Source organism: Clarias gariepinus, chromosome 12, assembly GCF_024256425.1.
Source record: "Clarias gariepinus isolate MV-2021 ecotype Netherlands chromosome 12, CGAR_prim_01v2, whole genome shotgun sequence".
Taxonomy (NCBI): domain Eukaryota; kingdom Metazoa; phylum Chordata; class Actinopteri; order Siluriformes; family Clariidae; genus Clarias; species Clarias gariepinus.
In genome coordinates, this window is record NC_071111.1 from 22785995 (window position 1) to 22799446 (window position 13452).

Below are 13452 nucleotides of genomic sequence, written 5' to 3' on the forward strand. Positions count from 1 at the left end.
TTCCACCACTGAACATTACAGGGATTTTTCTTTACATGTAGTCCTTTTCTTCAACTTGAAGACGTCTATTTGAAGACTTGCTTCCTCTTTGACTTCTAACCGCATAAATCATTCGCGTGAGACTGATTCATCTGCTTTATTTTAAGTAGTAGAGTTTGCACGCAAATCCACAGAGGCGGTTTACTGTATGCGTTTGCTTTTGTGTTAATTACCTTTCCTCGTTTGTTGTGCATGATTTTGTCATGTTTTCCCCTCGTTAAGTACGTGTTCATGTGCACATAGTGTACACGGCTCTGTGTCCTCGCCCTTAGGTTTTTTTGATTCCATGCCTGAACCAGCTGTACCCACACAAGAGCGCGCTCCCAGTCTAGACCTGTTTTCATCAGGTATGCGGTTATCCCTTTTCCCCAATGACTCCTTTTCCTCCTTTCTTCTCAGCTAAAAAAAAAAAATCTCTCGACTTCTACACCTGGGTTATTCAAATAAACCGGCAACTAAAGCCTTTTCCCAAAGTCTTTTTTAGCTTTGAGTCTATCTCTTTTCTCTCTCAGCAGTCTCACTTGGGACTTGCCATGACTCATGGTATATACTCATTACTCTTTCAGCTTTCTTTCACTCGATATGTAATACATTTTTAGAGCTATGTGTGCTTTAATTTAGATGCTCCAGCAGTAATTTACATTGTGAACAACCGTTTGTGTTGATGTTCATGCTGCAGATGTGTTCAGCCCACCTCCTGCTGTTTTCTCGGCCCCTGCGGGCTGGCTGGACAGTGGTGCGGCTTCGGACTTGGTTGGGGGTGGGTACCGAGTTTCTGTATGAAGCCTCAGGTGCTGCAGGTTGGGGATGGTTTTACTGCTGCCTTTGATTTCCTAGAAAGTGGAAATGCGTAATTTCGTGATTTCCGACCTTTTGAGCTTTAAATGGGACGGGGGAAAAAACCCTGCAGCTGGCTCAGTGTTGGCGACGAACTAACCAGGTAACTGTGATGAGCGAACTGTGTGATCGATTTAACAAAGTAATTGAGTTGATTGATCTACAGCAAAACATACAGTATAACTTTAGGCTGGGTTGAGCAGACCATCCTGAGCCGAGATGGCGTTTTGTTACGACGAGTTACGACATTTAGTCAAATGCAGCATAATTGCTTTCTTTTGCTTGGGCTTCATGTGGGACTTTGAATTTGTGAAACCTTGATAATTATGTGCATGTCATTTATAAGGTGTAGAAATTTGTGCACGGAAAAAATTGGTTTGTTTAATTGCTGTTTGCTTTATATGAGTATAAATGCGAGTATAAACTCTTTGTATGTGGTAATGTTTCTCACATTTAGCAACATTTCAGGTGTGACATTTCCTTGCTCTCTATGGTTGACACTTGATCTCTGTGTCTCTGGGGTTTCCTCTTAGTATGTCATCGATGGCTCATTCTTAACCGTTCTTTGCCCTCATGCTGCATGGATTCTTCCTTTGGCCTGATCCGGTCCTCCAGACTCTGCGGGCGCAGGCAATGGCCCGCCCTCAGCTCCAACACCGGCAGCATCTGCAGGAGGGGATCTAATGGGAGGTACTGTACCTCTGCTCCTTACTCACTTGTGTGTCATTATTCCATCGTAATTGTCCTGTGACATATAGTATTTGAGCTACAGCGCCCTTGTGACCGTGTACTAACCGGATGAGTGTGCCTTGTATGAGTTACATCATGTTACTGACTGTGTGTGTGGTACTGTGGCATTGCTTGAAACAGTGTGTATGCTGTTTTTAAGAGCTGACGATTGCGTGAGTGAGACATTTCAGTTGCTGTGTTGTGGTTTTTGCTGTGTTTATATCGCATAGTGTGTTGGAGTGGGTGAAGGCAAGCTGTCTGTTCACTGTCCATGCCAGTAAATGCACCGCCATTTGTGTATTTAAAGTCTCTGAGAACTTCCTGCTTAATGCTGAATTCCTCTGTACTGCTCTCTCTCTCTCTCTTTTTTCACATCACTCTTCCTCATGATATGCCAAATTTCCCTTTATTCATTGCTTTGATCATGTTCTCAACTTTCTTTTATCTGCATTTCCATACTGTTTGCTTTTCATGTCATGGTTTAATTGATTTATTCTCCTTCTATGCTTCCGCCATGATTTCTTTCATCGCCTCTATCTCTCTCTCCAATCTTGGTCTGGGTCATTGCTTGCTTCCTCCTGTGCTACGGTGAGTCCTGATGCTCCTACATAAGCTGTTATTCCACAATGCATGACTGCATTGCAGTAAAATAGCCAGTCCTGGCTCTGTGACAGTAACTGAGTAGACAGGAGAGAGAGGGAATCTAGGCCTGTGTGCCAGGCTGTTCTAGACATGTCCAAACTCGTGTGTCCAAACCAAATTTCTAGATAAGATGGAATGGATACAAAACACTGGATAAAATGGATGAACATGATGGATGGGTGGATACATGGATGAATGGATGGACATATGGATGGTTAAAATGATTGATGGATGGATAGACTAGATAGATAAATGGATGAACAGAGGAATGGATAGAAAGGTTGGATAAATAGATAAACAAATGGATGGATGGATAGATGGATGGACGGTGGATGGATGGATGGATGGATAGATGGATGGATGGATGGATGGATAGAAGGATGGACAGTGGATGGATGGATGGATAGATTGATGGACGATGGATGGATGGATGAATGGATGGATGGATGGATGGACGGTGGATGGATAGGCAAATGGTTTGGATACTAAACTTAACTGCCCTGTAGGAATAGATAGATGGATGGATGATTGGAAGAAAGGATGCCTGGATAATCTAACAACGGATGTATGTATGGATAAATAGATAGATGGAAAAAATAATGGATTTTGTATAGCTAGATTAAATGATGGATGGACTAACAAATTGATTGAGGAAAGATGGATAATTATGGATATATGAATAGCTGGATGGATAGAATTAGTTAAACTTAAGAGATTCTTTGGATGGATGGTAGATGAATGGATGCATGAACGTAAGTGATAGACAGATGGTTAGGTAAATGGTTTGGATACTGATGTGAGCTGCCTTGGGTGGGTTGGAGGAACTGGATTGTGGAGAATAAATGTAACTAGATATTAGTGATGAATGGATGGAATGGAAGGATGGATGATTGGATAGATAATGAAGCAATGGGTAGATGGACAGATGAATGACTGGATTAAATGGATGAACTGCATAGGTGGAGTGGAATGGAAGGATGCTTTGGTTGGATTGGTGTACACCGTTCGGCCATTACTTTAACACCACCGCCATGTGAATTTAATAACATTGATTATCCATTACATACCAGTAAGCTGTTGACAGAAGTCTGTACCAAAGGCTCATGTATGGCTGTGGGGAACGAAGTCCAGCCCGTCTGGTCCAATCCCATAGAAAAGCCAAAGTAGCACATTTTGCTGAAAAAGGTCAGTGCTGTCTGGGTTAGAAAAGTATCAGAACACCAGCGCATCCCAGCCTGCTGCGTATGGGACTTAAGCTGGCTTAAAAGGTCAAAGTTGATGATCCAGACTGCAAATTAATCAGACCTCAATCTGATCCATGGAGACCACATCTTGCAACTTGCAGCACTTAAAGCTCTGCTGGTTTCCCAGTGGGTTCAGAGCTGTTGTGGTGTTGCAAGGGGAACCTACACCATATTGGGTGTAATGTTATGTGTTATGGCGGATCGGTGTATGTGCTGATTTAATATCATGTTAAACATTTAAATACTTATGTAGTGTTTCAGTCTAATTATGTAGCAGGGTTTAGAATGTTGTGGTGTAATGGTGGTCCGTCTGTAGAGTGAGTAATGTGCTGTGGTGCTGTACAGTTGGTGTCGTCGGTGCTATATTTAGGTCTCTGTGTGAATTTTTTTTTATTTGTGCATTTATAACATACTGTAGATTATAACGAATTAGTGTCTAGTCTGGATACAGTAATAGATACATGTCATGATTGGAAGTCCAGTTTTTAATCTTTATGAATTCTCTCTTCATCTCTCCAGCGTTTGGTGGCCTGGGGGATTTACTCATGCCAGCCATGGCTCCTCAGCCGGCCGCCGCAGCACCCATGGCGTCCTCACCAGTTAAACCAGTGGGTGGGGATCTGGACTCTACTATGGCCAGTTTAGCTGGAAGTAAGTTTATAGTAAAGTACAGTATATAATCAGGAAGTCAACATTTAATGCATAGATTTGATGTGTTTTCGGAAATACTATTGAATTTCTAATATGCGTGTATGTTGCTCTCTTTCAGATCTGGGAATGGGGACCCAGAAGCCGTAAGTCTCTCACACACAGGTTGCCATTTTTATTCTCTTTTTTTTTTCCTTTTGTAGTTCCTAATCTCTTTCTCCTTCTCTCTCTTTGTCTCCTTATCTTCCAGGGGAGAAGCAGCAGGAGGGGCAAACTGGCAAGCGCAGGTAGCAGCCCCTAGCTGGGGCATGCCCATGGTAAATGTTGTGTTGTCATGTAGTCCTGCGGCATGGTGTAGTGCAGCATGGCTTTGGGTGGCATGGCGTGGGGTCAGTCACATGACCCTCTTTTCCTCTGGATTTTCTGGATCCTTCTACAAGCTGATCACATCTATACCATAATATTATGAGGGGAAAAAACAAACCTTTAAAAAAAAAAAAGAAAAACCTAGCCAGTATTAAACTTTAGACATTATCGGATATACGAGAGGCATTCAAGTCAAAACGGGAATTTTGATTGTGCAGAATAACAGAGCACAGTTCTGTCTCTATATTCCTGCCTGCTTCAGGTTTTGAAACCCTGGCCTCCCAGGATCTTCCAAACATGTGGAAATGGCACATTGCTGTGAGACTGTACAGAGAAATGTGGCAATAACTTCCAGTCGTGCTCTTGTAATGTACAAGTGGTGTTGATGAATAATAGTATGAACAGTTCTCACATGCTGTATGGACAAATGCATCTCTTTCACAAATGGTGGCAATTTTTTTCGCCGTTTTTCAAGGATCAGGCGTTCCACTTCCGATTCCACAATCGTCATACACAGGCGTACAACCTTCTTTAAAACGTTTGCACCATTAAAATGTTTTAATTTTGCTAAGAGTCTCATCATCGTATTATGTAAATGGCAATCGGTTTTATACCTTCATGTCATCACAAGTCCCGGTTTGACTTGAACGCCCTTGTGTAATAAAAAAATATGATGTAAGATAAAAGATTATGAGTTCTACAGCAGAAAAGCACTTGCCCGATCATCAGGGGATCAAATTATGATAGTCTGGTATTATTACTAAAATCTAATAATAATAATAATAATAGTAATAATAATAATAGTAGTAATAAATAAATAAATATGTGTTTTTATATCAGATTATATACAGATCAGCGCATCTTTCTCTGATAAGAAGGGCTTTCTCATTGCTGCTTGATCTAAACAAGAATTCTGCACTAATTTGCACTTTGATCCAAGTTTGCAAATTAAAGGTCTGATTCAGCACTTAGTTTACACTGGAAGAAAAAAAAAAATCTTAGCAAATAAAAATTTTAAATGTATTCATATGCATCTAGCAGTTTCTATTATAAGATCACAAGAAACACATTTCCCGCCATTTTTATGGATGATGTTAAGCATGATGTTTTCTTATTCTATTGGCAGGTTTTTGCTTATTTTGCTTAAAACCTAAGCCATGTGATCTGCCAATAGACGAAAACTATTTCAGGCTTCAAATGGCTAGACATGGGCTCATAATATAATCTTAGAACTGGAAATACTTGCCAATGTTAACAGCATTCAAAATATTTCCACTCGGTAAGTTAAAATCTTTTGCAGTGTACATATGGCTTTACATGCAGCGTGGCAAATTGTGCAGTTTTGCTGCTTAAGTAGAGGAGCGTGATAACTCCAGGTGCTGATCAAACCCTCTTTCTCCCACTCTACACTCAAATATGTTGTAATTAATCATAATGCATAAAAACAAAAACATGAGTATGTTCTCTTGCTTTTGGTGATTTAAAAAATAACCTGCTTTCAAGTGAATTAGAGACGTGTGTCCCCCTTTTTTTTGTTTTTTTTTGTTTTTCATGTGTGTTTTTGTGTTTTGTAGTTAATTTTGTATTAATTTCAACTTCCCTCCCTTATAATAAACACCCGTCATAGCCTGTGTCCTCCATGGTCTCTCCTCTCATGGGGTCCCAGTTGCGATTTAGCATGGTAAGAATGTGTACGTGTGTCTTCCCGAGTGTTTGTGTGTATGAAGTCATATGTGTGATTCACACCCTGTCTGTCACACACAGCCCGGTGCGGCAGGCTCGACTCCCATGATGTTCCCCCAGCAGCCTATGATGAGACCGCAGTTTCCTGCTGCAGGAGCACCTGGAGCACCGGTACCATAACCACACACACACACACACACACACACACACACACACACACACACACACACACACAGACTACTCATGCACTACTCTAAAATTTCAATGCACTGTAGTTGTTAAATACAATTGTGTGCCATTATCGGCCAAATAAATTATTTTTAAGAAAACTGCATTGTAATAGCGTGCAGTGAGTAGGATGGTGAAGGGAAAGAGAACAGTTGATTTATGATTATCCTTCTGTAAGTGACTGATCGAACACAAAGCTAGAAGAAAGCAGTCTCCAAAGCTTGTTTGATAAAAAAGAGCATATAAGAACTAGAGGCTGCTTATTAGTGATGAGAAGTTTGGATCATTTTAGTGACTCGGTTCTTTAAATCTCGTTCATCTAGTCTTGAGTCATTTAGTTCATTTCGTTCTTTTCAGCAGAAATAAAAAAAAATGTTACGTTTTCAATAAACAGACGTCTACATACAAACATTTTGGCTATAGTTCCAGTAATGAAAATAGGTTTTCATTATTGGATATGTATTGTAGGTTTACAATTTAGCTAAAGACATTTTATGATAAACAGAATGAGCAGCTCACCTCTCATATCTTCTGGTCCCAATCGTTCGTTCTTTTGTCACGTGACTCCCATAGACACTATGCAGTGCATTACACAGCAAACAGAATTAAGCGGTTCTTCTCATGAGTCTTTTAGTCCGAGTCGGTCATTTTTTAAATTATTGCACTGCATAGCGTCTATGGGAGTCACGTGACAAAAGAACGAACGATTCGGACTCTGAGTGGCACAGTGGTAAAGTGCTCGCCTTATCATCCAGAGATCGCTGGTTCGATCCCCGGGTGATGCTGTTACCTCTCACAACACCTCTCTAGAGAGAGCTGATTGGCCGAGCTCTCTCAGAGGGGAGGGATGAGAGGTACTTTGTGCTCCCACATTAATCATGGCTCTACAGCTCTGTGAGCTCGCGCAGGCGAAAGGAGCGGCTAGCGCTTTCCTCCGAGTGTGTTACTCCTAACGGTGCGTGAGCAAACATTATGAAAAGATGCGGTCGGCTGGCGTCACGCAGTTCGGAGGAAACACGTGATAGTCTTCGGTCCTCCCGGCTGAATGGTAGTAGTAGCCTTAATGGTAAAGTAGCCCCCCCTAGTGACGGGGAGGAATTGGCTAAATCGACTAAATTAGGGAGGAAATCGGGCCCCATAAAAAATCCCACCATTACACCCATGCTGATCATTAAAACACTTAAATCTGGTGTTATGGGAGTTGAGTAACCACCAGGGCCCGTATTCACAAAGCTTATTAAGCATAAAAGTTGCTCCTTGTGACGAAATTCTAAGAAGATTTTTAGAGTTAGGACATTTTCTTAGAATTTCCCCTTAAATTAAGGACTAAATCTTAGTAAAAAATATAAACATTTACAAAAACATCTTAGCCCTAAAAAACAGTTCCTAAGGTAGAGAGGAGGACTTTTTAGAGGCTTTAGAGTTTCTATAGCAGAGGACAAAATGGCGAAAGAAGAAATATTCTCCAAATACTAAAAGTACAGCTAAAGTAAAAGCTGCTTTTGCGTCCAATTTGGTTTTCTTGTTGTTTTGTTTTCTTACATCTCTCATGGATTGTTGGCTACATACCATCCAAAAGTGCAACTTAAATATACTGTCAGGCAATCATGTAAACTGGTGAAAGGTTCAGCCATTTTGCTCCCATCAATCTGAAATAGATCACAAGTAATAAAATCAATAGAATAAATAAATGTAAAACCTTAAATATATTAATTACTGTGTGGAAATTGGTTGCTTTAAAAATAGACACATTTTAACATTTGGCTGTTTTAATTATCTTTAAGATATTTAGCCTATAACAGAAACTTTGCATAAAGTAGCCTGCGTTTATGATTATACAACTATCTATTAATTCTATTATCATATATTCTATTTTCACCAAAAGCCATTTTAAGACCTTTACAGATTTTTTTTTCAACCAATCACAGTCCTTGAATTGCTGCATCATCCCTAGCAACGGGGTCGACTACGCCTCCTCACTAAGATAAAGGATTTTGTACTTTCCTTACTCTTACTAGTCGCTCTGAGAAGTTTCCTAAATCACTTTTAGTCTAGGACTCCCAGCTAGGACTTTTTAGGCTAAGATAGGAGCTCTCTGAGAGAATTCTAAGAAGCTTTGTGAAAACGGTCCCTGGACTAGATCTACAGTAAGAACCACTTAATTCAGTCTTAAAGACTGTGATCTTACCTGCAAATAAAACGTCAAAATTATTTATTCATTCAGCATCATAGAGACGACTTTTAAACCTTGGCATTTGTAAATCCACTTGATTTTTTTTTTTACATGGAATGACCAAAAGTATGTGGACACCTGAGCATAATAATAATGAGCTAGTGAAAGATCTCATTCCCAACACGTATAAAAAAAATGCCTGATTTAATGAGGAATGCATAAGTACCTTAAAAGTTCATGTATGTTAAGGTGAGTTTCTTCTTCTTCTACTACAGATGTCTGCTGGAATGACCCAGAGCCCCAGAAAGCCTCCTCCTGTCAAAGATCCCCTTGCTGACCTGAACATCAAGGACTTCCTATAAGCCACCAAGCAGGTACATCCGTCCACATGTCTTCACTTTTTTAATACTCAGCAGTTATTAATCACTTCATCAGCCAGAGTTGATATCTACTAAATGACTATGAATTATAAAAATGGACTCAAAACTATTTTCTCTTCGTGTGTGTGTGTGTGTGTGTGTGCACCTCATCACAGCCAGTCAGAGACTCAGACCCTGAGGGAATGGATGTGTGCATTTCTTTTCGGCTCAGTATCTTCAGGGTCACCTTCCGTCCCTCCCTCTCTCTTTCTGTCTAATGTTGTATTACTACCTGTGAAAGTGATAATGTACGTGTGTGTGTGTGTGTGTGTATTTTAATGTTTCCAGGCTATATTAAAAAAGACAAAAGACAATGCATAAAAAAAGGTATTGATGGATGCATCCTTGTACATCTGCAATGCTGGATGTGTGTTCTTTTATTTTCTTCTTCTTTTTTTTTTTTTTCCTGTGAGGAACCCAAACAGATCTGTAACGTGTTCTGTGGAGAAAAAATAAATAAATAACGTGTTTGGTGTGGTACATATCACTGGGCTCACTGGATCCATGTTGTCATTGAAGTATTAGTTGTCTAGCTCTTAGCCATACAGCTTCTGGGACCACATGAACGAACATAGCGCTTACAGACGTATTAAGGTTCGTGTAGCATCTCTGTTCTGTTTTAACTTATGATCTGATTTACTTCCTCTTCTGTCATCGACACGTGACGCGCAACAACATCGGACTAGGCCTATTAACAAACAATATGCATTTGGAATATTTTATCTTTAGTCTTTATTTTGAGATAAAAGAATCTATTTTAGTTATGTTGAAAGTACTTTATGTATTAACAGAGGTGGTCGGAAAAAAAAGAATATCATTCTGGTTGTAAAAAATGTGTATTCCTGCCACCTGAATGCAATCTAGCTCGGTTTAATAGCACCTTGTAGTGAATAGTAGTAGTGCACAAGAGCACAGCATTTCCTTGGATCTAAAATCAGAGCAGGATTGTACGATTTTTACAGATTACGAAGACAAAACCATTCGCCATTGGGTTTCCCATCAGTCCATAATAATGGCTTGTTTATTCTTTGCAGTAAGGAAATGTGAAGAAAAAAAATTGACAAACACTGGTTGGTAAAAAGAGATGACAACAGTGGATGTGCTGGTTGGCTTTGTTTTCTTTTTTGGTGGATATTAAGTTTTTGGATGTAATAACCCGCCCCTGTCCCAATACTCTACTGTGCATGTAAGTCCTGTTGAAATGCAATAAACAGTTACCTGGAAAACCCTCAGAGAGTAAGGACTACGTGTGTGTATGTGTGTGTGTGTATAGTAATTGAATACCTGTGGCATTGTGAAAACCATTGTGACCAAACCATGGTCACGCACAAAACTCCTCCAAACAGCACTTTTACATACACTGCCTGGCTAAAAAAAACGTCTCACTTTAAGATTTCATTGCTCCGGAATCACACTTTCACAATCTACAGCCTGGAATATCTCCGTGTCATTCAGTACATTCAGGTCGTCAGCTGACTTCAGTTTATTGCACCATAACGTTGCTGAGTCTAGACCTGACCAACTGAAGCAACCCCAGATCATAACACTGTCTCCAGAGGCCTGTACAGTGGACACTATACATGATGGATGCATCGCTTCATGTTCTTCCCTTCTTACCATGTGACGGACACATCACTCTGGAGTAGGATCAATTTAGACACATCAGACCACATGATCATTTTCTATCGCTCCAAAGTCCAATTTTTATGCTTTCTAGCAAATTCTAACCTTTTTTCTGATTAGTTTCACTCACAAGTGGTTTCCTTATGGACAAACAGCTGTGTCGTCCCAAGCCTGTGAGTTTTCATCACATTGTAGAGTATAGAAATGCTCTTACTTTCACTATTAAACATAGCTCTGGTTTTAACTGTTTAAATAGTTTAAGTGATCTCTATTCATTATATTTTTCTGGCCACATTTATTCCACTAAGATGACGTTTTGGCACTATCCTTCCAGGTTTTAAAAATGTTCTTAACCCAGTTCTAGTAATACCCTTAACTGTTGTATTTGCTTGATGCAACTCAATAATTTGCCCCTTCTAAAATGCTGACTTTTGTATGGTCAGGCAGTGCATTTCTCACTCACTTGTCCTCTATACCGCTTTATCCTGTATTCAGGGTCACAGGGGGGCCTGGAGCCTATCCCAGGAGACTTAGGGCACACGGCGGGGTACACCCTGAACGGGAAACCCACCAAGCACGGGGAGAACATGCAAACTCCATGCACACAGAGACGGGAATCAAGCCTGGCTGGGAAATGAACCCGGACCCTGTTGGTGCATGGCGACAGTACACCACCACTACACCACGGTGCCGCCCACTGCATTTCTATGGAAGCAAGTTAGCATCATAATTATTTCAATTATATCAGCCTTTGAAAAATGCATTTTGAAATTAACTGAAATATTTGACTTTAAAAAGCAATGTAATTGAATGCATGTGCTCTGAATGTCACATGAAATTCTCATTAGTTCATTTCAAGCAGTGAAATTTCAAAGTCTTGATTTCTACACTTATATATATATATTATAAATATTCTGAAATTCAGAACATAAATTCAAAGATATTGCTTTTTAAAAGTTAAATATTACAGTTTAATAAATTCAGTAGTATTTACATTTTATAACTAACAATGCAACAGTGATTAAATTTCAAATTTCAAAATGCGTTTTTCAAAGGATGATATAATTCAAATAATTATGATGATAATTTGCTTCCATACATTTTACCCTGAACATGTGTTCAATAATCATAATTAAGAGTTCATTAGCATTAACAATCACAGTTACAAGAATTACAATTTAGACACATTTTATTTAAATAATCCTTCTACCTCTCACTTCCTATAAGAACTATTACTATGGTATCTACTGTACAATGTTAAACCATGGTATGTACTTTGATATATCATAGTACAGTATTGTTGTAGTACTTCAGACATTAACATGGTAAGCATCGTAGGACTTTATAGAGTACCAGGTTAGGTACTATGGCACTTCAGTGGGTACCACAATACTTTGGTAGTGACTGTGGTACCCAATAAGTACCACCATCCACACCAAAGTTCAGCAGGTATCTAATATGGTATGTTTGTACATACTGCTAGTATATTAAAGTACATGCAGGAACATATTAGATACCTGCTGAGCTTTGGTATCCACTGAATTTTTTTGAGTATTATGGTATCCACTGAAGTACACACCATAGTACTAAGTACAGTATACCCAGGATTTACTATATACAGTATGTGTCTCTCAGTACCACAGCACTGTATACCAGTGGTACCCATTACATTTACGTAATTTCAGCATGGGAAGCATCGTGACTATTATGAAGCACTCCTGAGATTTTTTTTTTATTAATGTTAAATAAATGTCTCCAAACAAAAAACTTAAAACCAACAATTATATATCGTCTTCCTTAGACATTTTGATAAATATTAGTGTTGGGTTATGTTCAAGTTTCTGAGCCTAAGCTGTTACTACAGAAACAGTAATATATTAAAATAAGCACATAAATATCATGTTAGAGCTGAAACTTCTGTCTGAGTCTCACAGTTACATAATAATATTATGCGCAGTCTAACCAATCGAATCCGAGAATTTATCCCCAACGAGGTATAATATTCTACATAGCTTTCCCAGTATTGCCAGCTACAGTCACGTCCATAAATTTTGGAATAAAGATATGTTTTTGGCTCTTGGCCTTTCTGTACATCACCACATTGAATTTAAAATAAAATACTCATAATGTGAGCGGGTTTCAACTTTAATTTAACAGATTTAAAAGAAAGCGTGGCTTTAACTATTCAGGAATCAGAGCCATTTTCATGCGAACCCCTTCTATTAGTGGGCTCAAAGATATTGGAACAAACTAACATAACTACAATCATAGTTATTGCCTTTTAATACTTGGAAGAAAATTCTTGGCAGTCGATGACTGCTTGAAGTCTGGAACACATGGACATGAACGAATGCTAAGTTTTTCTCCATTGGGACGCTTTGCCAGGCCTTTACAGCAGCTTCCTCCAGCTTTTTCTTGTTTGTGGGTTTTTCTACCATTAGTATTGTGGAAACTCCACATAATCTAAGGGTAATCATATTCTGATTTTTTTTTATTTATTAAATAAACATCAGAGTGTTTCTGGACATGCGAATAAGGAGTTTGCAGTCTCAGCAAGTTAATTATTAGTTACCAAATTTTTGTAAGCTTGACAAGCCACAAATTTTGTCTATTAATTTCTGGCTGTTTATAAAGCTGCTATAATGTAAGTGATAATATGGGTGTCCAAGTCAAACTTGAAATTTCTTAGGAATGGGGGTAAAACCATTTGACATTTACAGTAGACTATAAGCATAGTATAGTGATGAAACTCTTGGCTGCAGTAAAACATTTAAATGGTGCGAACATTTTAAAGAAGGCCGTACTGTACATTCCTAAATGA

The 13452-nt window shown here is 39.1% G+C and overlaps 1 protein-coding gene across 1 annotated transcript in view; it reads left to right on the top strand.

Annotated features, from left to right (window-relative positions):
* Positions 1-10242, top strand: part of LOC128534642 (clathrin coat assembly protein AP180-like) — a 33025-nt gene extending 22783 nt beyond the window's left edge. The window contains exons 18-27 of the mRNA XM_053509092.1: positions 312-386; positions 719-799; positions 1492-1566; positions 4011-4142; positions 4261-4285; positions 4390-4456; positions 6133-6186; positions 6270-6359; positions 8865-8963; positions 9125-10242. Of these exons, the coding sequence (XP_053365067.1) occupies positions 312-386; positions 719-799; positions 1492-1566; positions 4011-4142; positions 4261-4285; positions 4390-4456; positions 6133-6186; positions 6270-6359; positions 8865-8951 (686 nt within the window). The 3' untranslated portion in view covers positions 8952-8963; positions 9125-10242. The remainder of the gene's footprint in view (positions 1-311; positions 387-718; positions 800-1491; positions 1567-4010; positions 4143-4260; positions 4286-4389; positions 4457-6132; positions 6187-6269; positions 6360-8864; positions 8964-9124) is intronic.
* The last annotated feature ends 3210 nt before the right edge of the window (positions 10243-13452 follow it).